At 36.3% G+C, this 26,715-nt stretch overlaps 1 protein-coding gene across 2 annotated transcripts; it reads left to right on the top strand.

Moving 5' to 3' along the window:
* On the top strand, positions 1-26,275 carry RLIM (ring finger protein, LIM domain interacting). Of its 2 annotated transcripts, none has more exons than XM_016203901.2 (4): positions 1-108; positions 16,575-16,767; positions 18,010-18,093; positions 19,557-26,275. In XM_016203901.2, the coding sequence occupies exons 2-4, from the start codon at positions 16,599-16,601 to the stop codon at positions 21,143-21,145; spliced, it is 1,842 nt and encodes a 613-aa protein (XP_016059387.1). In that variant the 5' UTR covers positions 1-108; positions 16,575-16,598; the 3' UTR covers positions 21,146-26,275. The 2 variants fall into 2 exon arrangements, with proteins under 2 accessions (XP_016059387.1, XP_016059388.1); XM_016203902.2 differs by lacking the exon at positions 1-108 and adding an exon at positions 1,845-2,006.
* Positions 26,276-26,715: the final 440 nt, after the last annotated feature.

Raw genomic sequence — 26,715 nt, 5'->3', positions numbered from 1 at the left:
CCAGCGACTCATCGGAGGCGGGCCTGAGAGCGGCGACAAGGGAGGCGTGCAGGAGCCTCGGCGGCGGCGGCCTTACTGACCGACTCGGATTCCGACGACTAAAACAGAGTAAGTGAATCCTTGGGGATCCTCTGAGAAATGGACGGAGAGCGAGAGGAAGACAGTGGAGTCGTGGCTGCCGCTTTTTCTCAAAATGGCCTGAGTGGCCTGTCGCAGCTGAGGCTCAGGGCCGCTGCCGAACTCCAGGCGCTGGTTGCTGTGAGGGGCTCCGTGGCGTAGCAGCCGCTGCCATTTTAGTTGGGTGTATAGTCGACAGGCTTTCTGAAGGGGATGGTGCTGGGGAAATACTTCCTTTCCGTGGCCGCGCGACCCGCAGCCGGGACCCTCCAGAGACTTAAGGATTTGGGGGAGGTGATTTTCAAGTGTTGGCCTAAGGCATGAGAATCTTTAATCGTTTCCTGATTTTCTCTCCTCGGTTCTTCGGAGACTTCCTTCGCCTCTTCCCACCCCTTTAACACGGTGGGCTGGGGTTTGGGTGTAGGGGAAAGAATCTGTATGCTCTAAGTCAGATGCTGGGAACTCTTGGGCCTTTAGATTTCCCAGGTTTTGCTAAACCCCATTTTGAGCACTTCTGCAAGGCGCTATCAATTAGGCGCTCCCTGGGGCCCTGATGACATTTCCCTGAGGATCTGAGGCAAATGTGGTTTACTCCCTCGGTCGAATAACCCTGGAGTATTCTTTGCCACATATCACTGTAAGGATATCCCCTCTTCCCCCCAAAAAAGGAGGGAAGAGCAATTGCGTGTTTGTTGTTTTTCCCTTAGAAACGGTAGAAATTGGGCCAGATGATTTTCAAGTTAATTTCCGTTCAATCAGCCACCCCCCCTCCCCCTTCAAAAAAATGCCTAAGGGTCTCGGCTTCTGCGGGCGGTACCTGCCACGTACGCCATAGCTTTAGTAACTAGTATTAACCGGTTGGGCTGCTGCTTCCTGAACACTCAGTCCCTTTTTCCCTTATGCTGATTAATTTCAAGATGGAGGAGACAGCCACGTTCCTTCCCTAGACATTTTCACCATACTTATTCCACAGGTTAGTCCGGGAATCTGAGGCCTAGAAGGCTTCTTATTTAGGTCATTCTTTCGTTTGGGGGGCAAGGAGAAGCATTCATATCAGGTTGTCATCCACCGTTTGCAAAGTCCCACAATAATTTTTTTGCTGGAAATGAGGAGCCCGCATTTCCTGAATGAGAACCGCAATATCTTTGGGTGACTGAAGGGAGGAAGAAATAAACGTACTACTTACTACTAATAATTTCTTTCATTCTTCGTGATTAAAGACAAAATAACTACTCTTATCATCCCATCAGGTACATTATGTCCATCCAGGATTACTTGAGAACAGACAGGCACAATTATAGCCCCCCCCCCATCCGTTTTCTAAATTGTAAAAATACCCAGGAAGACCGATCTAAACATTTTTTAAAATACGATTTTAGGACCCACTTCTCTTACTGAAAAATGTTTCGTCCTGATGATCTTTCATACTTTTTAGTTTCTGCCTTACGTCTAGGCTACTTCTAGGACTACTTTACAGAGATAAGTGTAATGTGCCAAGTAAGTCCTTGAAAGTAACCGTCAAAATGAAAATAATTACTGATCTAATAAAGGAAGACCTATTTTAAGCAAGCTTATATTAAAAGGTAGTTTGGAAATCTTATATCTAACATACGAGATTCCTGGTTGCTTCTGACCTCAGTCTCCCCAAACATCGTAATACTAATATTGAATTAAATTGAGTATTGGTGTGTGTGTGTGTGTGTGTGTTGTGTGTGTGAGAGAGAAAGAGACTAAAATATGTAAGATTTGTATATTTTAAGATGTGTCTATTTCAAAGAAAATATCTTATAAAAGAGGAAGAATAATGGATTCTTTTTTTTTCTAGAGCAGAGAGTGAAGAAAACTAAAATCCAGTTTATTGTATTACAATACTATGTCATAACAGTCAGGTAATTTTTTTGTTGTTCCGTATCCTGATGATGTACATATAGAGTGCATGTTTTAAAATACTCTGTTTTGCAGGCCCTGTAATTGGATGGGCTTATTTGATATATGTTAGTTGGTGTTGGGCATACTTCATAATGAGAGTGGGTATTTTGTACTGGTAATTCAAAGGGGAGTGTTTCTAAGTAGCTAAAACTCATTAGTGCTTTATCTGTGAATTTTCCTGTTTTAAAATAATGTCTGAAGTTTACCAGTACTTCTGTAGAACAGAATGAACGAGATGGGTATAAATAAATACTGTTTTCTATGTTCATTGAATAGCTAAATAAAATATTAAACTTTTTTACAGGAATATAATCTTATTTTGTTGTGTTTTTTCCCCTTCAAGATCCAAAATGTCGTAATTGATATATAATCTAATTGGTATTAACTATTTTTCATCATCATCATCATCATTAAAGTAACCACATAATTTATTGCCCTAGTTAGGATGCTTTTAAGAGCAAAAGGGACATTATTAATAATTATGCACAAACAGGATTTTCCCAGGCAAACTGGGATGGGTAGTTAGCCTAAATTCATAACTAACTTGTATTGAATGCTTATGTGCTAGGTCCTGTGCTTTGCATGCATGCATGATTTTATAATCACCACAGCAAAGCTTCGTGAGGATTTAACTATTTTACAGAGGTAACTGGATTCTGGGAAGAGGTTATTAAGTAATTTGTTCTCAATTAAATATCTAATGAGTGGTTGAGTCCTCATTTTAACCCAGGTCTGTCTAATGCCTGAAGTCACTAAACTTTTATGCTTCTAGACTTAATTACTCTCTATTTAGATCAGAAATGCAAAGAAAATGAAGGATGTAATAAAAAATCTATAGGTTATGTTGCATCAAAAACATATTAACACTTAAAAAGAACCTCCTGTATGAAGCAGGTGAGACTTATTTAGCAATTACCCCCTCCTTTTTTCCCCGTTTCAGCTGTTACTATATAATTTGATAAAAATTTAACACCAGCAATGGTTTTATGAAATAACATCTAGAAATATTAGACTGGTTGGGCATATTCTTTCAGGTTAGTGACTATGTAGTGAAGCCTTAAGTAACACAGTAGGCCAAATGTTGCATTTGCATTCATGGAATTATAATGTGTATATTACTTTATCCATAGTCCTAGAGGATTAAGAAACAGAGCAAATCACTGACCAGCCTCTTGTTGCCTTGATTCACAATGTGAAACCAATTACAATGTGAAAAGTCCTGTCAAACCCAGACCAATGGTGCTAGAGTTTTGGTCCACTGCCTTGGGCTGGGATATGTTTTTCTTTTGTTTGTCTAATTTCTTAACATTTCTGTGTAACACAAAAGATTTCAAAAAGTAGCCAGTTTACATAATTCCCTTGAAGTTTTGATAACCAGTGTAAGAAAGCAATAGTACTTCAAGCTGTTCATATTTCCTTTTATCAAAAGAAATATCTTAGATAAAAAAATATTGGCAATTTTGAAGAATTTGGGTATATATTTATGAACTTGTGGTTTTGTTTCTGAAATACATATAGTTGATATTTTGTTGTCGATTTTCTTGTATTTTAGTGCTCCAACCCAAGATTTCAATTTCATTAGTCATAGTAGCACCTATATATGTTGAGACAAATAGCTGTAGACAGTGTGTGGTGTGTATATAGATTTGTGGATCTCTTGCAATAACTTCATGACTACAGGTTGGGCTTCTGTTATAACGTTTGCACAGTGATGAACTTTCTGTAGGGGAAAGGGGATATTGTGTTCAGTGTTTGTAATCTTTTCTGTAATGAAAAGTGGTCTTTCCTCTTGCTCTCCAGTTGCTTATAGGAAGAAAGGCGTTAACTCTTAACTACAATTTTCATTTTTTTATTCACCCAAGTTACCGTTCGTGTCAGTTACATCTAAAGTAGCCATATAATTTATCCAAACTGGGTCACTTTTGAGAGTGAAAGAGGACCGGGACCCTATTAAGTACTACAGGACAACAGGTGTAGACTGCTACTTTACAAAGTGGGGATATATATTCACTTTTGTCATCATTTCTATTTAGAAACACTGGTTCAGGAAGCACAGTCGTCAGCATATTTGGTTCTGTAACATGAAATTGATTTCCTCAAATAATGTTACAGTCGTTTGTGTAGATAATTCTTTTTTGGTCAGGTGATTTTAATGTGTTTTTTTAATCCTTATCCGAAGATATATTTTTATTGATTTTTAGAGAGATACATCGGTTGGTTGCCTCCCATAAGTGCCAACCCGCAAGCCCTGACCCGTAATCGGGTTAACCTTTTGATGTACTGGTCAAGGCTCCCCAACCAATGGAGCCACCTGGGCAGGGCTGGTCAAGTGATTTTAATTTTAAAAATTGGTTTCACTCTTTCTTAAAAAGCTAAATTTTGATGGAAAACTCATGTCCTCAAAAATAGTACTTTACCAGTTATCAAAATTTCTAGTAATCAGTGATTTTACATTAATAACTTTTTATAAATACATGAACCTTCTGGGTTTTGAGTCATTTTTTTTTACTTCTTGGGAATGATGAGAAACAAGTCAGAATGGAGTTGTGTGGTTAACACCAAATTCTAATTTAGTGATGTAGGTCAATGAAATGGGTAATCCAAGGATTAAATTCTCCATCTAAAGTACTTGAGTGAATTGAAATGTCATCATAATGACTTCCTTTGAAAACTAACATGATCCTATGAATTGGCAACATTTGTCTTGGTCTCTGTCCTTTGAATTGTTGACTTTTGATCTTACTGTTTTAGAGGGTTGGAGTAGTCGAAATTGTGAGCTGCAAGTCAGTAGCCTTCTTGCAAAGAGATTAGACACATGAAGGACATTTCTGAATCCTTTTGTGTGTTTTTGTTATTGTCCTTTTAAAGTGGTAGAAATAGAATATAAGTGAGGCTAAGCTAACATTACCATACAAATAATATTTTATAATCTCGTATTGTTATAGTATCAGCAGTGGTGGAGCCCTTGGTAGCACCCTCTGATAGGCCAGTACTGGAAATAGTCAACAAATTGTGTGGGTGGTGAGAAGTATCATGCAATAAATAAAGGCAGTGAAACATCAGCCCTGCCCTGTTTTTAAAAGAGGTGTGCTTTATAGTTATTTTCAAACAGATGAGATAGTCACTAAAAGGGAGATAGAAATACATGAGTGAAATGGCAGTGAGAAAAGCACAGCTTAGCTTATGTCGTAGTTTTTCATGTTGTTTCTTAGCTTTATTTTTCTGTCTTAATACTGTAATGTGACCGTGGTTATATCTTATTCATACTCATGAATTCATAGAACTGGAAGGTCGTTTATAGATTTATTCAGTACTCTAGTATTGATGGAGATCCTGAGGCACACGTGGTTAAATGAATTGGCCTAATTTACATAACTAGTAACTAGTTAATAGTACAACCAAGACAAGAACCCAGTATCTCCTGTTTTTGTTTTCCCTGCTACTCATGGAATAAAAAAATTACCCTGATTATTTTCAAGCTTTCATTTGTCTCTTACAAGTGCCAAACATTTTAATTAAACATTCTATATATGAAGAATTCCCAACACTTTTGATGACTACATATGTGATGATACATTATATCCTTACCTCAAAATCAACAGTTCTTTGTTACTTGATTTTTTTAATTGCATTATTTTTTATTTTGGTGATGGTATTATTGAGCTAACATTTTCTTCATTGACAAAGATAGCATACCATTAATTTACATCTACTCTGAGGTTCTTTTAAAAAAACTTTTTTTAAAATCCTCACCTGAGGAGATTTTATATATATATATATATATATATATATACACATACACACACACATATATATATGTGTGTGTATATATATGTGTGTGTGTGTGTGTGTGTGTATATATATATTTTTTCTTTTTTAAGTTTTACCTTTGGGGGTATTTTTTTTTTAATGTATCTTTATTCATTTCAGAGAGAGGAAGGGAGAGGGAGAGAGAGATAGAAACATCAATGATGAGTCATTGATTGGCTGCCCCTGCACAACCCCCTGCTGGGGATGGATCCCGAAACCCAGAAACCCAGGCATGTGCCCTGACGGAACCGAGGGCTGGGAATGGAGCCTGCAGTGGAGGTACAAGCCCTTGGCTGGGATTGAACCTGGGACCCTTCAGCTGACGCTCCAACCATTGAGCCAAACTGGCTAGGGCTACTCTGATGTTCTTAATGAAGCTCTGTTGCAAACAGAATGATGCCTGCCCTTCTCTTTTCAGTGACACATTTTTATGTTGATGCTTATATGTTTGTTTGTGTGTTTTTTGGGGGGTTTTTTTGGTCAGCATGTTCTGCTTTAGAACACTATTGAGTTTCAAGTTTATACGAACACATGCAAAAGGTGAAAATGCTCAAGATACTTTAGTAGTTGGTTGATACTAGGTTACCCTGATTCCTCCCTACCTTTTTGTTTTGAAAAAGACATTATTTCTCCCAGACTTAATAGATGTGGCTTATTTTTAAATTGATATTCCAAAAGTCACTTGCCTTTCAGAATTCAGTTTTGTAAAATCTGTCATTTCGTTAACAGTACATTTTGGTCCCTTAAATCTTCTTAATTGGGTACTATGATGCAGTATGTCCATTGAATATAATGTGTGTGCTTATACTTAGCACCAGGTCTCCAACCTATTAATACTGATCAAAATGTTTTAAGTGACTTTTCACCCTAATATCATAAAAATTACATTTTTTAAACATTGGAGTAAACGGATTAGGAGAATTAAATGAAATACTTTTAGCAGTGGTCAGAAACAAAATAGTCTGCATAATTTATATAATATATGATAATAACTAACAGTGCTTTACAATTCTCAAGGTGAATAAAATTTGTTTTAAATTCTCTAATTACGGTTAATAAATCTCAGGTTTGGTTTTCTTGCTGGCTTTTTCTCCTCAGAATTAAATTTACCTGACACAGTAATACATTCATTGTGGGTAGTTTTTTAAAGCTTTCTTCTTTCTTTTTTTTTTTTTAATATATCTTTATTGATTTCAGAGAGAGGAAGGGAGAGGGAGAGAGAGAGAGAAACATGAATGATGAGAGAGTCATTGATAGGCTGCAGCCCGCAACCCGGGCATGTGTCCTGACCAGGAATCGAACCCCAATCTACTGGATCCTAGGTCGACACTCAACTGCTGAGCCACGCCCTGCTGGGCAGTAGTTTTTTAAATGACTGGGCAAAATTTCTAATTTGGCTGTTTGTTTCCAGGAATGGATTTGGATATGTTGGCACACAGTATGCTGAGAGAGCTAAGGTTAATAAAATATGCTGTTTATCTAGGGGGCAACTGTATTTAAAGCAAATGTACTAAAAATTGACTGATTTAAAAATAAATCCTCCTGGACTTACACTGCTTAAGGTGTTTTGCCATTTTGGAAATTTTTATACCAGGAGTGAACCTGGTATAAAAAGCTTGAGACATGCCTATTGGGATTGAAGGAATGTATTTTAAAGTATATAGCCTGGGGATGTATTGGGAGGCAGTTGCTCATTTAGTGGAAAGTTGACTGAATATGGATCAGGAGACCTGGGTTTAGTTGCTGGCTTTTTCTACTTACTAGCTATATGGCATTTGGTAAATCACTTCCTTTATGTGTGCTTCTATTTCTTATCTGTAAAATAGAGGTAGTGAGACGTACTTCATAGGATTGTTGTGAGGTTAAATGAAATATAGGTGAAAGGGCTGTGTAAATATAGAGTGGTGGGGGAAGAGCTAAGTGATTTAAGAGCTTTTATATAGTTTTATATTCTGTTGGTGAGCTTTTCATAGAAATATTTAAGTTTAAAAGTGGCTAGTGCTAATTGTATACTCAATCCAAAATTTCTGATTTATGCACGTGAATATTGTAACTGAGAGTAAGATAATAGATTTAAGTTCCTCTCTTTTATGATGATAGAAGGAGCCTAGGGATGTGTAGGGATTCTTGTTTCTTCTTACTAGTTAAACTGGAAATGCACCACAATCTGATTTTGTTAACATAATTCTTTAGTAATATTTTCACAGCAAAATGGAGTGAGATGTATTTGGTCATGTGGACTGTGGTCTCCTGACATCTTGGCATCATGCTCTAACCTTTTAACATTTTAATGTTCATTTTCACTTAACACACATTAGTGACATTACATATATCAGGGGCTGAACTTGTGGTTTAGGTTTATTACATTTTCCATTATATGCCACTTAAGTGGTAAAAGAATTGTCTAAAATGAGACCAGGCTCATTGGGTGTGTGTAAGATTATTTTACAAGGTGCTGAGGGCATTACTTACATTCAGGATTTCCTTTTTCAAAATGCACATGTAGCTATTGGACACTTGAAATGTCACTTGTAAAAGTGGAACTGAACTTTAAATTTTCTTTAATTTTAATAAAGTTAAATTAAAAACTGAAGCAGTGTAAAATACTGTTTTTTATTAAACACAACTGTGTTGTTTTGGTAGAACTGCATTTCACTTTAACCATTGCTAATTTAGCTTCCAGTTTGAGATGTGCTGTAAGTATAAAATATACACCAGATTTCAGAGACTTGGTATTAAAAAAAAGAATGTAAAACTAATTTTTTAAAAAAATCTTCATTGATTTCAGAGAGAGGAAGGGAGAGGAAGAGCTAGAGATAGAAACATCAATGATGAAAGAGTCATTGATCAGCTGCCTCCTGCATGCTCTGTATTGGGGATGGAGCTCGCAACCTGGGCATGTGCCCTGACTGGGAATCGAACCGTGGTCTCCTGGATCCTAGGTTGATGCTCAACCACTGAGCCATGCCTAGATGGGTAACATTGATTTTTATATTGATAACATGTTGAAATGATTTCTTTATGTTGGATAAGTAAGATATGATATATTTATAAAATTAATATATCAAAAATATAAAAGACCATACCAGGCACGAAATGCCACTTTGGTGGCACAGACAAATGCTGTGTGCAGAGATGAATGCAAAAATTACTAGGTGAGATAGTAATAATTTCTTAGGAGGTAGGATTTCATAGAACATTGAAGGATGAACAAAATGGGGAGAGCCTAAGAAAGGGCTGAGGGAACAGCATTAGTAGAATTGTGATGGTAGTAAGGCGCAAGTTGTGTTGGAGGGCGGGGATGGGGTAACGTAAGTTAATTGGTCATGATTTCGTTCATGTGGAATCTAATGAACAAGAGAGACAGACTCATATAGAGAGCAGCCTGACAGCTGTTGAGGGTTAGAGGGAGTGGAGGGATTGAACAAAAAAGAAAGAACTCATGGACAGGGACAACAGCATGGTGATTGGTGGGGAGGAAATGGAGGAGGGTATAGTGGGGAACATGGTTATGGAAGGAGACTTGACTTGGATGGTGAACACAATACAGTGTACAGATGATGTGTTGTGGAATTGTGCACCTGCAACCTGTATAACTTTGTTAATCAGTGTCACCTCAAAAAATTCAATAAAAAGGGAAAAAAAAGAAATATGACCCGTAAGCCCAGAATAGAAAACCAAGAGGCTTAATCCATTCTTAATGACATTTTAGTCCAAAGGATCTTGAAATTAGTCTGTTCAAACTCCTACATAATAAGGAATCCCCTCTTTAATATAAAGCCTCTGCTTGAATATTTGCAGAAATGGGTAGTTTGCTTGCTTCAAGAGACTGGTTGAATCTCCACTTTGGTACAGTTGTACTTTTTTGGCTATTAAAAGAAGGAATTATGTGCTTCCTTCAACTATTGGCCCTAGTTTGACCCTGTGGCTTTGCTCTCTTTCATGTTATAACTAAATATTTGAAGATGATAATCATGCACATTTTTGTCTTCACGCTAGACATCTCCAGGTTATTCCACCATTTTTATGGTGTTCCCTGGCTTGTCGTCATCTTGTTTACTCTAGATACTTTCTTCTCTTTGTCCCTGTTCTTTTGGAGGTATTTAAAATGTTTCAAATAGTCCACATATAGTATGAACAGAAGGTTGCAGTGGGGCAGTTACCTACTTTTATTGAATACTGATCTATGAAAACAGTGTATGACTATGTTAGGTTTCATAGGCAGGCAGCTCAAACAAGCTTTTTATTCAGCTTTTGTTAACTAAAAATTAGGTTGTCTTCGTGTGAACTGCCAAGACAGGTTTTTTCCCCTACTCTGTAGTACTCTTACTACATATAATTCCTTTTAATACAGTAGCCTAACTAATAAAATTGTCCCAAAGTGGAGATGCAACCAGTTTCTTGAAGCAACTAGTCTCTTACTATGGGTTATTTTAGTTATATAACTCATAGTAAAATGTTCAAGGTCACATTTCTCCATGATCTTTGAGGGCAGTATTCAATAATGTGAATCTCTTAAACTGTATTGTCCTCAAGGTCCTTGCTACTCAAACTGATTCTAGGATCAGCAGCGTTAGCATCACTTGGAGTATTATTTAAAAAGCAGGCTCTAAGCCCCATTCCCAACCTACTGAATTAGAATCTGCATTTTAACAAGATTTCCAGGTGATTCAGTTTGTATGCTGACTTTTTTTTTTTTTAATATATCTTTATTGATTTCAGAGAAAGGAGAGGGAGAGAGAGAGATAGAAACATCAGTGATGAGAGAGTCATTGATCGGCTGCCTCCTGCACGCCCCTGACTGGGGATCGAGCCCGCAACCCAGGCATGTGCCCTGGTTGGGAGTTGAACCCTGATCTCCTGGATTCTAAGTCGACTCTCAACCGCTGAGCCACACCCGGCTGGGATGTATGCTGACTTTTGAGAAGCCCATATTTCTTCATAAAGTTAGCATGAGAAACCTCCTCAGTCTCTGTACAGAAACCAAACCATACTAGTCACCAGTACTATCTTGATGTCCCTATCAAAGAGTTCTCAGCCTAGACTGCACAATAGAATTAACCTGTGAAGTTTTAAAAATATTACTGTCTGGTCAACCCCAGAGAAAGTTCCTTGGGTGATTTCTCATATGCAAACCAAGGTTGAGAAACACCCCTTTGTAAACAAAATGAGGTTAATTTGGCAGTGATCCCTACTTCTGGTGAATATGTGTTTGCAGAATTTTCCCTTGGGTTTATTGTCAGATTTTGCTATGCTATAGTTTATAGACTTCACTTTCTTTGAAGATATTAGATCATTTTAAAATCTAGTATTTTAGTATCTCTCCTATTCTCTATTATTTCTCAAAGATTACCATTAGAAGTTTTGCAGTTTGAGCTCTTGACTCTTTGAAAAGTTGCTTTTTCCACTATTTCCAGACCAAAGGTGATTTTTCTTACTGAATAAAATAGAAACAAAATAATTGTTACTATACCAACTTCCCCACATACTCAGTACAGGACCCCTTTCTTTCTTGTTTTAGATACTGTTTTTCAAAGCCATTTAAAAAATCTGTCCCATATTTTTGCAGGTTTCTGTTCCTTATGGGCTTTAACTTCCATGATGCTATTCTTTTTTTTAAATTTTTAAAAAAATATGTCTTTATTGATTTCAGAGAGAGGAAGGGAGAGGTAGAGAGAGATAGAAACATCAATGATAGAGTCATTGATCAGCTGCCTCCTGCATGCCCCCTACTGGAGATCGAGCCCGCAACCCAGGCATGTGCCCTGACCGGGAATTGAACCTCAATCTCCTGGATGATAGGTCAGTGCTCAACCGCTGAGCCACGCCTATCAGACTCTTTTTTTTTTTTTTTTTTTTATAAATAAACATTTATTGATTACAGAAAGGAAGGGAGAGGGAGAGAGAGCTAGAAACATCAGTGAATGAGAGGGAATCATTGATTGGCTGCCTCCTGCACACCCCCTACTGGCGATAGAGCCCTCAACTTGGGCATATGCCCTGACCCAGAATTGAACTATGATCTCCTGGTTCATGGCTCAACCACTAGACCACACTGGCTGGCAGTAACGCTATTCTTAAGACTTTGTGCCCTTCTTGTAACAGTACTTGGCACATGAGTTTACTGGGTTTTTTTTTTCTTCATGTCCTTCAAATGTCAGAACTTATCAGACATTTTTGCCTTATTTGAAGGATTTATATTTTTAAAGGCTTTCAACCTTACTGAGTTATACTTTTTATAAATTAATTTCAGAATGCATTGATCCTTCACAAGTGGACTTTATCCTAACTTTTGTTATTAGTATTCAAAATATTAACTGCTTAAGTACTTTAGCCAGATGTTACTGTGGTTCTTTGGTTTGAGGAATTGCAGCTGAAGTACTTTTTCCTTTGTGCTTTTCTATACTTTTTAAAATTATCTGCTTACTATTACCAATACCAAATTGTATTACTTAGCTACATATAGAAAAATGTGGTTTCCCTTTGTTAAATTTTTTATTGCCCTGGCCCATGTAACTTTTATGAGTGTTTTATTTCAGCTGTTGATTTCCAGTCTTTGTTTCAAGTTACTATAAAAACATATTTCAGAAATTTCTATAGTTTATTCTTACCAAAATTAAGAATTCTTAGTTATGAGAATAGAAAGCTTTTTCTAAAAATGTTAAGCTTACCCTTGCCTACCCCTTCCTTGATGTGTTCATCTTATTTGTTTAAACTGATAGGATAGTTATAAGAATAATGATCTAAGGAAAATGGTGGAGATCTAGATGTGCCCATGTCTGGACTAAAATTTATTTAGGCACAGCAGACACGTAGAGAGGCTTTTTTATTTTTTTATATCTGAAAGAAGGTTTGTTGTTATTTTTCTCTTTAGTATTGACTTGTGATCATCCAGATACTTCATGTGTTGTGTGTGGGATTAAATCCTAGCACCAGTATAGATTACCTCTTTTCCACAAACCAGATTATCATATGTTCATGGAATTAATTTTTATTTTGTCAATGTGAATTTAAATAGGATCAATCTGAAGTTGGAGAGGAAAAAAACAGAGAATGAAATTTTTTGTTTGGAATCTTATTTTAGATTGTTTACTACTAATTAATTGAGAGTGTATGGAAATCTGCCAGTATAGGAATTTTCTAAGGCCATATAAGTAGTGAATGATAATCAAGAATTTTTTGCTAGTTTTATGCACTATCTATAGCAGGGGTTGTCAAACTCTTTCTGTAAAAGGCTAGGTAGTAATTTTTTTTTTGCTTTGCTGATCAAAAAGTAAAATTGGACATATTACATAATTAGTTAGAGAAGCCAAATTTTCACAGTTTTTCTTGCTAAAACTCAAAATGTAAAAAAAAATAAAATGCAATTTTAATGCTGTTTATAGTATAATTAATGTTAGTAGAGATGTTCAGAGTGCATATTTCCCCCCAAATAAGTCAGATTTTGGGAAGCATGGTATACAGAATTCTGAAAAAATACTCTAATCAACAAAAGCAATAGTTCATACCCTTTCCAGAGGCAACTTAGAAATAAATCACCAAGAAGACAGCCTTGATTTTTAAGAGCTGAATTCCAAGAAGGAGATGGGCAGATGTCTGAGTTACACATCATAGTCGCTTGCATCAAAATTAGAATGATGAAGGGTTGGATCCCAACAAGGATTTCAAGGATGTGCACAGCCTTGCCTTTATGAAAGGTTCCACATAAAAAAAATTAAAAAGAATTTCTCTTAAGATCGCAGATGCCAGTAAGAAGGCAGACCATTTGATCAACTCTAGGAATTGTGTGGACTTTAGAGGAAATATGTGATTTTATTACATTTCTTAAAAGAGTTGTATTTAAGTATAATTAATATACCAAAATATTGCATGTTTAATACATTCCGCTTGATGCATTTGGACATAAGCAAACATTTGTGATACTATCACAACAATCAAGGTAATAAACCTATCCATCACCTCCAAAAAAAACAAAAAAACAAACTCAAAATGTAATAGTAATAGTACAGTGTTTTGTAATATAGGTCTACTAATGAGAAAAATGGCATTCTTTTGGGGAAGTAACATATTACTTAATTGGGGCTAAACATATTCCTTATTATCAAAATTATTTGCAGATACTCATCCAGTGCTACTGACTTAAAATGAGATTTTCCATATTTCATCTTTGAAAATGTCCTTTCACGCATAGGTATTGCAATCTAATCAGTCCACAAGCATATAATTTTTTAAAAAATATGTCTTTGTTGATTTAAAGCATCTTTTTTTTTTTTTACATATATCTTTGTTGATTTCAGAGAGAGGAAAGGAGAGGGAGAGAGAGAGAGAGAAACATCAATGATGAGAGAGTCATTGATCGGCTGCAGCCCACAACCCGGGCACGTGCCCTGACCGGGAATCAAACCCTCATCGCCTGGATCCTAGGTCGACGCTTAACCGCTGAGCCACGCCTGGCTGGGCTGTCTTTGTTGATTTAAGAGAGAGGAAGGGAGAGGGAGAGAGAGATAGAAACATCAATGATGAGAGAGAGTCATTGATCAGCTGCCTCCTGCACTCCTACTGGGCATCAAGCCTGAAACCCGAGCATGTGCCCTGACCTGGAATCGAACCATCATCTCCTGGATCCTAGGTTGATGCTCAGCCTCTGAGCCATGCCCGGCCAGGCCACAAGCATATAATTTTAATGAAGCATATTCATCCCTTAGAAGGCATTATAGAATTCTATTAGATTCTTCTCTTGATATTTACCTTTTAGAATATTACATTGCAGGGTTATCACTTTCAGTTGAAGGTTAGGTGGAAGCTCCTCAGTTGCACAGTTAAATGGATTTTGAAATAAAGGAAATTTTCTTTTTACTTTCACTGAGGTTCAAAAAAAATGTGCTTTTGGAACTGTAGTTTGTGCTCAGAAAATAGATCTACAAATTTGTATGGGAATGCAGCTCTCATTTCTTTGATAGTACAAAGAAGTCATGTCATGTAAAGCAGCTTGACTTTGTGATTCCAGTGTTAGTTATTGTTGAAATGACTTACTGCAGGATAAGTTTTACATAGAAGCACTGTTTTGCCTTGTACTTTTAGGTTGAATTCATTAAGAAACATTATGAATCCTGTAGCAAAAGCTTAATTCCCAAGCTCCTGTTTTGTAATGGTGATTGAGGGTAGTTCTCACTGGGAAAAAAAATTCAGTTTTGGACCTTGCTATGACAAATCACAATAAAACTTTTACCAGTGCTAAGCCATCAGAATGAGCAAGTAGTGGAGCAAGGCAAGATAGTTTCTGTTTCTGAAAAAAATTCACAGAACTGATGATGGTTAAGTCTGCAATAATGAAGCTCACCATTGACACTACATATTATGATGGACTTAAATATTTTCTGAAAACTCCCTGCTGATGAATAATGTAATGATAACTATAGACTTTAAACATCTTACATGTTCACAAGGTTTGTAAATTTGTCCAACTAGGTCTTTTTCTGTTTTACACATTTTACTACTATTTCAGTTGTAATATGTCTTAGCAAATTTCACTTCAGTTTGTGCTGAATTTGTGTTTTCTCAGCCTCTTTGAAAATATTATCACCTGTAGTGGAGCACTTGACTCCTTGAATAAACAGTGAATAGTATCACTGATATTTGTGTACTCGTGAGCCAAGGAAAACCACTCAAATCATTTGCTGCCTTGTTTTTCAATTGCTTATTGATGTATCCCAATATACTCAACTTTTTGAGCAACTATACTCGCCAAAACATTAATAATTTTAAACAAGTTTGCTTTCTCTGGACACGTTTCTGTAGCTTCTGCAATCAAACGCAACTTAACTCACCATCAATAAATGATTTTCTTTGCTTAGCCAGCGAATGAGCCACTGGAAACTTACTTTAGTTGAAGCCTCATTTTTAATTTTTGCGAAGAAATATTTTGTGCTTAGATATTTCACTTTAAATTTTCTCGTTTTTTACAATGTAGCTTTCCTGTGAATTAGGAATATTGTTATTGATGAGTGCTTAGCCTGATAATATCACTGTATATTTTATTACTTGAGCATAATTATCATGCTGTTGCATAATAAACACATCTTTACCATCTAATCTGATAACAAAATAATCCACACTCTGTGCCATTCGAAGTCCACCTTCTTGATTTGATGTGATGAGTGTGCACTGGTAACTTTAAAAATGTCACAATTTGGTGATATACATGGCACTTAAAATGCTGTCAAGTTATAATTGATCACTGCAACTTACAGTGCACAGATCACCATTGCAAAGCAGCAAGTACCACATTTAGTCTCTGTCACGACTAAACTCTGTCATAGCAAAAAAGCCATAGACTATGTAAATAAATGTGTATGACTATTCCAATAAAATGATGAACACTGAAATTTGAATTTCATATAATATTCACACATCACAAAAAAATCCTCTCCTTTAAAATAAACATTTAAAAGTGTAAGAACCATTCTTGGGTTTCAACAAGAAAAAATAGGCACCAGGGCTTAATTTGGCCCATGGGCCATAGTTAGCCAACCCCCTGACCTAGCCTTTTCCTAGTATAACAGGGCTTTTGGGGAGTTTTTCTATTATGAAATTTCATTCATATGAAGTCTTAAAATCTACGTCTTGACTTACATTGTGGATTTTCACATAATTGAAACTGTTTTATAAGAACACATACTGACTTCTGTTTTCAAGATTGATTTCCTTTCTCCTTTTAGATAATTTTCGACTTGTTTATCAAGATGGAAAGCTCAGATTCTAATGAAAAAGGAAGTGGTGATCAGTCTGCAGCACAGCGCAGAAGTCAGATGGACCGATTGGATCGGGAAGAAGCTTTCTATCAATTTGTTAATAATCTGAGTGAAGAAGATTATAGGCTTATGAGGGATAACAATTTGCTAGGCACACCAGGTATGCGATACGTAGTTTAAGAATTTATATATGTAATTTGCTGGTCTTTTAAAAAATAGCCTGCTGTGAAAATCAGTTTCTTTAGCCATTATGAAGTATGATTTTAATGCAAGGTATTTAGAATGATATTTGCTGCTGTATTTATTACTTGATTCTGTTCACTCATATTTGAATTATCCTATACCATGTTTTTAGTTATGAATTATATTATGAATTTAGAATGAGCTGATTTGAAAAGAGTGGAGCTGAACAATTTTTTTGTTGTGGGCTTATTTAACTTACTAGACAAGAGTCTAAGTGTGTAGGAGCTAATGGGAACTTTAGTTCCTAGGACAGACTTACTCTGTTTTGTCATCTCTGATTCCCTGAATATGTCCCAATCATAATCCTCCAGAGCAAGCCTTGGGTAAAATGATCAATTATTAAGAACCTTGTGCTTGGTTATTCTCTTTTGCCCAATTAGGTCCCATTTGCCCCTAGTTAAAATTTATTCCATCATTTTTATTTCTATTTAATTTTACTAATCTTTGAGTGCTTGCTTAAATTTTAAAAGGTCAGGTGTTAATGAAAGGAAGTGCTATTGAACCATCAGTACCAGATTTCAATCAGAATATTTAAGTTGGCTGCCTGGCCCTGCCATGTATTAGCATGTCAGTCTCACTCAGTCTTGTTTTCTTGTTTTAAAATACAGATAGTAATATCTACCTCCCAGAGTTGCAATTTTAAAGAATGAGGTATTATATGCAAAAGCATTCAGTAAACTATAAGAAATCTGTACAACTATAAATTGTATTGTCAAGGCCCCAAAGAAATTAATTTTACCCAGGTTTCCTACTCCTTGGTTTTCATCTCAGATGGGTAAGAGTCGTTGTTTTTTAAAATTTATCTTTATTGTTAAAAGTATTACAGATGTCCCCTTTTCTTCCCCCCATTGATCCCTTCTGCCACACATCCCCCTGCCCCAGGCCTTCACCACACTGTTGTCTGTGTCCATGGGTTATGCATATATGCATATAAATTCTTGGTTAATCTCTCCCCACCCACCTCCACCTTCCCTCTGAGATTCGTCAGTCTGTTCCATGCCTCTATGTCACTGGATCTGTTTTGTTCATCAGTTTATTTTGTTTATTACATTCAGCATATAAGTGAGATCATGTGATATTTGTCTTTCTCTGCCTGGCTTATTTTGCTTAGCATTGGTTTCTATTTGTAATTTGGCAAACATTTTAAAACTATTTTCAGGTGAAAGTACTGAGGAAGAGTTGCTGAGAAGATTACAACAAATTAAGGAGGGCCCACCGCCACAAAACTCAGATGAAAATAGAGGTATATTTTGTTTTGCAGGGGATGGGTAGAGGATGGAATGGATAAACAACTTAATAACAGTAAATGTCAGCCAAAGATTATCCAGAAATGGTATAAATTAGTTTGGTGCTAAGTAACTACTCATAAAAAGAGAAATGGCATGTTCTTGATATTTGGTACAACTGTGAATGTAGTTTTTTTTTCCTTTTTCTTTTTCTGCTTCACCTTTGGGTTGTTTGTGTTAATTGGGACATTGTGAGAAATGGTCTATTTAAATGTAATTTTTTTTCTTGATTTTCTACATCCATTGAAATTTCCTTCTACCTACTGAATTATTCCTTTTTTATAAACATGTGAGTTCCTCACCAGCAGAAAGAAATGCTATATTCTCTAACCTAGTGGTTCTCAACGGGATATAATTTTGCCCCTTATGGGATATTGGCAATGCCTGGAGACATTTTTGTTTGTCAATACGGGGAGTTTGTTACTGGCATCTAGTGGGTGGACGCCAGGGATATAGCTAAACATCCTAACATCCCGATGTTTCTCTCCAATGTGAAGTAGAGAATTTCACTGTCTAACCTAAGAGGCTGTGATAACAGTCTAGTCTTGAATGTGCCATTATATGTACTGTGCTAGGTTCAGAGTATTCATTTGGTCTGATCTCCAGTTTCATGTTAATTTAAAATCTTGGTAACGTGAAGAAGTATTCAAACACAAACCTAGAAACGTTGTTTATATTATATTTTTGCAATGGCTACAGCATTCTTTTATTTTTCTTCTTTAAATATGTTTTTATTGATTTTTTTATAGAAAGAGCAAGGGAGTAGGAGAGAGAGATAGAAACATCAATGAGAGAGAATCAGTTGGCTGCCTCCTGCACACCTCATACTAGGGATCGAGCCTGCAACCTGGGCATGTGCTCTCACTGAAAATCAAACTGGCAACCTCTTGGTCCATGGTACAATGCTCAACCAACTGAGCCACACCAGCCAGGGAGCAGTCTTGTATTTTAAAACATCTTATATTATCAAAGGCACTTAAATCAAGAGCCTAGAAGAAATGTTACAGACTAATGAAAATTTGACTGAAATTTAATTCGAACTAAAATACTAGCCCTATACCTTAATTGGTGTTTACAAGAATGTTTTGATGGTGAACTGAAAAATACTGTCTTCTGACAGTCCACAGTGGTATGCTAGGCTCTATGTATAATGAAGTATTGAAATAGACTTCCAGATTCCCTTTTAAAAAATTCTCTGAATTTTGCTTGGATTAGCTTGCTCTTTCAAAATGAAATTGAAATTTTCCTGCTTTTACTTGCAAGTCTATGTAGTATAGTTTACAAAAATGTGTAAATGTGAAATCTGTTCAGAATTTTTGTTCTTTTTTTTTTTTTTCTAATACAAAGTTTCTGAGCACTATTACATGATTGTCCTAATTTTAGTAGTTCCTTTTTCTCCTCTTCTCCCTCTTAAAAACAGGTGGAGAATCTTCAGATGATGTATCTAATGGTGACTCTATAATAGACTGGCTTAACTCTGTCAGGCAAACTGGAAATACGACAAGAAGTGGGCAAAGAGGAAACCAATCTTGGAGAGCAGTGAGCCGGACTAATCCAAACAGTGGTGATTTCAGATTCAGTTTAGAGATCAATGTTAACCGTAATAATGGGAGTCAAAATCCAGAGAATGAAAATGAGCCATCTGCAAGACGTTCTAGTGGAGAAAACATGGATAACAACAGCCAAAGGCAAGTGGAAAATCCACGATCTGAATCAACATCTGCAGGGCCATCCAGATCAGAACGAAATTCAATTGAAGCATTAACAGGAGAAGTCCCACCTACTAGAGGTCAGAGAAGAGCAAGAAGCAGGAGCCCAGACCACCGGAGAACCCGAGCAAGAGCTGAAAGAAGTAGGTCACCTCTGCATCCAATGAGTGAAGTTCCACGGAGATCTCATCATAGCATCTCATCTCAGACTTTTGAGCATCCTTTGGTAAATGAGACTGAGGGAAGCTCTAGAACCCGGCACCATGTGACACTGAGACAGCAAATAAGTGGACCTGACTTGCTAAGTAGAGGTCTTTTTGCAGCTTCCGGAATAAGAAATGCCTCACAAGGAGCAGGTTCTTCAGATACAACTGGTAATGGTGAATCTACAGGATCAGGACAGAGACCTCCAACCATAGTCCTTGATCTTCAAGTAAGAAGAGTCCGTCCTGGAGAATATCGGCAGAGGGATAGCATAGCTAGCAGAACTCGGTCAAGGTCTCAGACACCAAACAACACTGTCACTTACGAAAGTGAACGAGGAGGTTTTAGGCGTACATTTTCACGTTCTGAGCGGGCAGGTGTGAGAACCTATGTTAGTACCATCAGAATTCCAATTCGTAGAATCTTAAATACTGGTTTAAGTGAGACTACATCTGTTGCGATTCAGACTATGTTAAGACAAATAATGACAGGTTTTGGTGAATTAAGCTACTTTATGTACAGTGATAGTGATTCAGAGCCTAGTGGCTCAGTCTCAAGTCAAAATATGGAAAGGGCGGAGTCACGGAATGGGAGAGGGGGTTCTGGTGGTGGTAGCAGTTCTGGTTCCAGTTCAAGTTCTAGTTCCAGTCCTAGTTCCAGTTCCAGTGGTGAAAGTTCAGAGACTAGCTCAGAGGCGTTTGAAGGTAGTAATGAAGGAAGCTCATCATCAGGCTCATCAGGTGCTAGGCGAGAGGTTCGACACAGAGCCCCAGTAACAGTTGATGAAAGTGGCTCTTTGCCTTTCCTTAGTCTGGCTCAGTTTTTCCTCTTAAATGAGGATGATGATGACCAACCTAGAGGACTCACCAAAGAACAGATTGACAACTTGGCAATGAGAAGTTTTGGTGAAAATGATGCATTAAAAACCTGTAGTGTTTGCATTACCGAATATACAGAAGGCAACAAACTTCGCAAACTACCTTGTTCCCATGAGTATCATGTCCACTGCATCGATCGCTGGTTATCTGAAAATTCTACTTGTCCTATTTGTCGCAGGGCAGTCTTAGCTTCTGGTAACAGAGAAAGTGTTGTGTAATTAAGGTCTGAGCTCTCAGCTATGTACTTGGTATAGTGATGGGCAAACAGGAATCACTTGCTTTATGTCCACTTTTTGAGTGGTACTTAAATGTATAGCTGCCATCTGAATTGAGTCATTGCTTTCTGAATGAATCATTGTCCTTTCTCCAGTTTCTGTTCCAGAATAAAAGGAAATTTTTAAAAAGCAACGTTTTAGGACATAAAATCTAATTTCAGTATCAGTAATTGATATTACTAATGATTTATTATATACATTTATCAGTTTCTCCTTTGTTATCTTAAAAGATCTGCCTTAGCAATGGCTCTTATCTATTTCATGTTGATCGTTAAAGTTTCCCATGCCATAGGAGAGAGGGGCTAAGGAAATTATCAGTTTAGACTAAGTTACAGTACACATTTCATAAGTGATTGCTTAAAGTTATACCATTCCCAGTTATTAGTTGGCACAAATTCAGCTACATGCTGAATGTCATTTGTTCACCTTTCAGGCAAGGTGATATTGGACATGTCAGTGTAAATAACACTAAGGTTAGATCTTCTAAGTGTATAACTGTCTCCTAAGCCCATCACTGTGGCACACTGTAGAGTGAGCTTATAGTTTGAGATATTTATCTTGTGGAAATATTAAAAAAGCCTATGCTTGTGTAAGTGAAAAAAGTAACATTCATTTGTTTAAAAATGTAAAGCTATTTTGTAGAGGCTCAGTACTTTTCCAATGCACTGTTGTAATAATGCATTAAAAATTGTAAAGTACCATGCATAGAAATGAAAAAACTGCTTTTCGTGAGCCAATATAGTAAAAATACACACCAAACAAAGTACAAAACTCCTTTTGTAAGTGTGTACATGTCAAGAGCAGAACATACCTATAATATTTAATGTATGTGAACAGCTACTGTGACATGCAAAGGAAAGGTCAGGGTGCAGAATTGAACTGCATTGAAGACCAATGGAAATTGTGTATTTTAACTTGGATTAGGTAGGAAGTGAAAGACTGGAGGAGAAAACTACTCTGGAAGAATTAAAACTTTTCATGAAGACAGTAATCATACTGGTATTATATGGTGAGATCTTTGACACAGTATTCCATTCGAGCAGACGAAGTAGATGAACAAATTAGAGCTTTGGTTTAAGAAAAATAAGCCACTACCACCTAGTACAATTTACATTGTTGTTTTTACAAGTCTACTCCTCAAAAAAGATGAAGAAGAGGAAGGAGACCATAACCCACTTTAAGCATAAAAATTGGTACAGATGTGTATACTAATAGGAAAGTCTTGAATTTGCATTTTTTTCGAGATTTGTCATTTAAGGTACCAGTGCACACTTGTTAATATTTCATTACTGCCTCTCTAACACAGACCTAATATTTCATATTTAAAGACCAGTTGGGTAGTTAAGAGATTTTTATTCCTTGTTGAAAGTGAGTTGTGAGTTATTTGCAATTCAAATTTCACTTGTGCTGCCCATATTTGAAGATGAGACTGCTGACTTATGATTTATGGGACATGCACTTTATGTTGTTTCCATAGTAGTAGCAATAGGTTTGTGAAGAACCTCAGTACTTTTGCCGAATTTTTCTTTTGAGGCTGGTTGGGATTAGGATTAGTAGACTGTTTTTCTGGGAGAAGTTAATGGTTTCAAAGAGGAATTGAACACATCCTTGGCCTTTAACAAAGTGAACTAACTACCCAGGCATAATCGGATACTCAACAAAATAAACAAGTCTGCTTTAGGAACTATCTGGTTACCTTAACTGCTATCAATTTAACTGTAAAGATTATTTCAAAACTCATGCTTTCATGTTTTCCTCTCGTTTTCAGTCCTGCCTAAGTATCAAGGAAATTAACTTGTAAATATGGTAGTTGTTTGCTAAGGATATGTACTGCTCTTGCAAGGAAATAATGTTCAAACAAAGCTTCACTTATTTTTTTTTAATATAAGCAGAAATTACTGTTTATGGCGCTTATAATAATACATTTTATCTTTTAAAAAAATTGTCCTTGTAAAAGTCAGGATTCCTTTATATTTGTGAGCCTCCTTGTCTTTTTTCCTAAGGGTGTGTAATCTGTTTTTCAGACCTGCAGGGTAGTCCCAATTGACTAAAAACAAACCCATTTTCCTCTTGGTATAAAATGTCCCATATACTATAGGGGTGTTCATTTTATATGCAGCTCATTCTAAGCATAAAAGTTACTGACAACAGGTATCTCCTTAACCTCCCAAGATATATTACTCATTTGTGAAGTAAAAAGAAGTAACTCATGCTCAATTCTGGTTGTGAAGGTAGATATTGAACCTATTCATAAACACTGGAAATAGAATTTTAAGTTTTTAGCCCTCAGTAGAATGCATATGTTGGGCATGTGCGTGTGGACACCTTTTTCAATAGCACTCAATAATTTCCATTGGACTGTGTAGAATGGATACAAAATTTTAGTGGAATTTGCTACTTTTTTTTTCCCCCAAGACCCATGTCTAATATGTACTTACTAGTGGACATTGAAGACAAGGTCATTTGTAGGTGTCAGGGAGTAAGTTTTCTTGCAAAAGACTATACGTTTCATTTTGTATCTGCACTTTTTCTTTATTAAAGGTTTTGTCCTGGAACTTCATGTAGTAATAGGAGCAAGAAAAAACAATGTTGGGAGTTTACATTGTTCAAAGCATAGGGAAAAGTACTAAAAACTGTATTTCCTTGAATATTTCAGATATTTTAAAAATTTACTTATTAGTCTGAAACATTTGAGGTATTATGTTAACTCCAAGCAGCTGAAAGGGTTGTGATTTATTAGTACTAAAAACAAAATTGAAAAAGGTTTAAAGTCTGCAGACTTTGTAGCAACACTAGAAGATGAGCCATGTTATTAATTTGGAATATTTGCTCTAAAAAGAACACATTAGTCATAACTCAGTGGTGTTAGTGGTTAATGGAGGTGGGGATTGAGAAAAGTGTTCACATTACTGTTGGAATGTAGGGAATAATTGTATAGTTAACAAGAAAAACGTTTAGCACCATTTTATATATATGAAATCTCTAAAAACATGATCATTGGAGTTTATCCAAACTTTAAGATTAGGAAACTGGTTATCTTTAAGTGTTACCTCAAGTAATTTTCCCCCCCTGGGAAAACATTTCTTTTCCATACCCAGTGTTCAATGTTTCAAATTATATTTATGAAGGGTTATCACTTAATATGCTTTGTATTTAACTACCTACTTCCCAAATGTCTACGACAGCCATGACTTTTCAGTCAGTTCCCAAAATGTTGAAGCCACCTCCCATGTGATAGGGAGGTAAATGTTGCAAAGTGCCTCTTAAAAGGCCATTTTTACAGCTTGCTAGAATAAAGTGGCACCTTGTTGTTGATACTTTTAAAGATGGAGGTTATTATTTCCCCTCCCCTTCTCCTTTGTTCTTTTATGAAGGAAAAGTATTTGATCTGCCTTATTTGAATTTTTAAGTTTTACCTTACTGGCTTCCCTGTCAAATGTATTACCAACATTAAGTTCTTAGAAGCCATGTTTGCAGGGCACTTTTATTCCTGACTTATAAGACTTTGCTGATTGCTACTTTGTAAAGTATTCTGTACCTTAGTAATGCAAGAGATTGAAAAGGCACATGTTAAAGTATCAGGCGTTTTCTTCCTTAGTATAATTCTTCAGGATGTTTTATATTCAATAACAGTGTTGTAATTCATTGAGTTAACTTAGTAAATTGTATGCTTTTGAAAACAACATTTGAAAATGTAAATCAACATAACATGCTTTATTTGTAAAATTAAAGTTCAAGGTCTAAAGAACTAGTATTTAACTTATTTTTAAATCAGATTTTAATAAGCAACTAAGAAACAGGTATGAAAACAGCTGTAAAAATTTTAATATTCTGAAACTGAGTTCTTAACTGGAACATTTCTAAAATAATATCTAATATTCCCAACAAGTGGTGATCTCACTTGATTTAAGTAAATCCATTTTATATCTAAAATGCAGCATAGAATAGAGCTCTTATTGAAGTGTTGGAACTTAGGAGGGATAACAATTTATCAGTTTTATGATTCTCATTTCCGTATAGGTGTTTTAATTCAAATTTGAAGGAAGTAGGCACACCCTCTAACACTCTCAAAATTATAGTGAGGTATTTGGTTTTGATTAGTATTTCTTTGCTAAAGACCCACAAGCTGCTTTATAGTCACTTGGATTGAGTGATATCTTAAAGACATGCAGTTAAAGTAAACCCCGTAATACCACTGTGCCTAATTATTTCAGGGTTCCTCTATCAGTTCCTCATCTTGCAGATTTATTCCAATACCAAGGTATAACCAGCTGCCCAGCCTTAACTCCATTTAGTGCCCCTCTGCTAACATTCTTTTAACTGGTTGATTTGTATTTGTTTTAACTGTCCAATGATTGGGTTTTACCTCTTGATAGGTCCATTTGTCCTTGGTGCTGCTTTTAAATATGTAGGGCCATGTGATCAGGTATCAAGTTCAATGGGTACGCAGTTGGCCTGGATATGTATCTGTGCTTGTTTTATCTCCTCCCAGGAAGAGCTGCTTTGGTATAGATGTTTATTTGGGTTCATATAAAAAACTGGGCAGCAATCTTGGAAAACTTTCTGAAGTCTAAGAACCTGAAGGGATTTGGAGCGGGAATAGTAACAAAGGCTGCCTTCATGTCTTTGAACATGAAGCACATAAATGTATGTTCTGTAAAGGCTAAAGTGATTGTTACACGGCTTCCTGACCTCTGGGAGAGACTTGTGAAAAATCAGAAAGGAGCACAAAGTGAAGTAAATTTGTAGCTTGCTTTCTCTGGTTTCTCATTTCCTTTAAATTTAAACCTCAACATAATATCCTTCTCCAATATCTAGCCAGCGGACTCCTGGTTGGGAAGCCCTGTATTAAAATTTGAGAATGTACCCAGTTTCTTTTTCCTTTTTTTTTGTACAGTGCTTTACACCTGCTAAAAATTAACTTGTTTAATGCAAAACAAGACCTTTAAAGGTCAGTCATATTAAAGCTGGTTTGATCATTAATAGTTATCTTTTAGGAAGAAGCTTTTTCCCTATGTAAGATGTCATACTGCAGATTTAAAATATAGACTATCAATAAAATGCATGAAGTGATCATTTGTGCTTGATCATCTCTCCTTGGGTTTTTTTCTTAAAAAGGGGAATTTGATAAAGGTTCTGTTTCAAACTGATGTCAAATACACTTGATTTTTAGAATCAAGTGGAATTACAGCACAACCTTGATTTTGATTTTCTCTACTATGAGTGTGGGCAGGTACTGGTTTATGGGATATAACTTTCGTTCCATGTTGTGTAGTTTAATAGCTTAATCTTGTAGTGGTAAAATAAAAGATTAAAGTATATTCCAATACAAGAATCCTGGAAAGATTTATATAAATGACATTTTAACTGGGTGCATCTTCGCTGTTTCTTGTATTTTTACCATTGCCCTGACCACTCACTCCCTTGCTTGATCTCTAAATACAAAGACTTGTCTAGGTGTGCATGTATGCTCATGCAGCTTTTATCTTCCATTGCTACTTCCTACCTCTTAA

The sequence above is a fragment of the Miniopterus natalensis genome, chromosome X, assembly GCF_054644295.1.
Source record: "Miniopterus natalensis isolate mMinNat1 chromosome X, mMinNat1.hap1, whole genome shotgun sequence".
Taxonomy (NCBI): domain Eukaryota; kingdom Metazoa; phylum Chordata; class Mammalia; order Chiroptera; family Miniopteridae; genus Miniopterus; species Miniopterus natalensis.
The sequence above is the reverse complement of the archived record's forward strand: the minus strand, read 5'-3'. Positions and strand labels throughout refer to the sequence as shown.

Excerpts from the sequence above, each read along its gene's own strand:
- RLIM (XM_016203901.2), top strand. The coding sequence starts at position 16,599 with ATGGAAAGCTCAGATTCTAATGAAAAAGGAAGTGGTGATCAGTCTGCA. Across the intron at positions 16,768-18,009 it reads CAATTTGCTAGGCACACCAG|GTGAAAGTACTGAGGAAGAG; the intron begins GTATGCGATACG and ends AACTATTTTCAG. Across the intron at positions 18,094-19,556 it reads AAACTCAGATGAAAATAGAG|GTGGAGAATCTTCAGATGAT; the intron begins GTATATTTTGTT and ends TCTTAAAAACAG.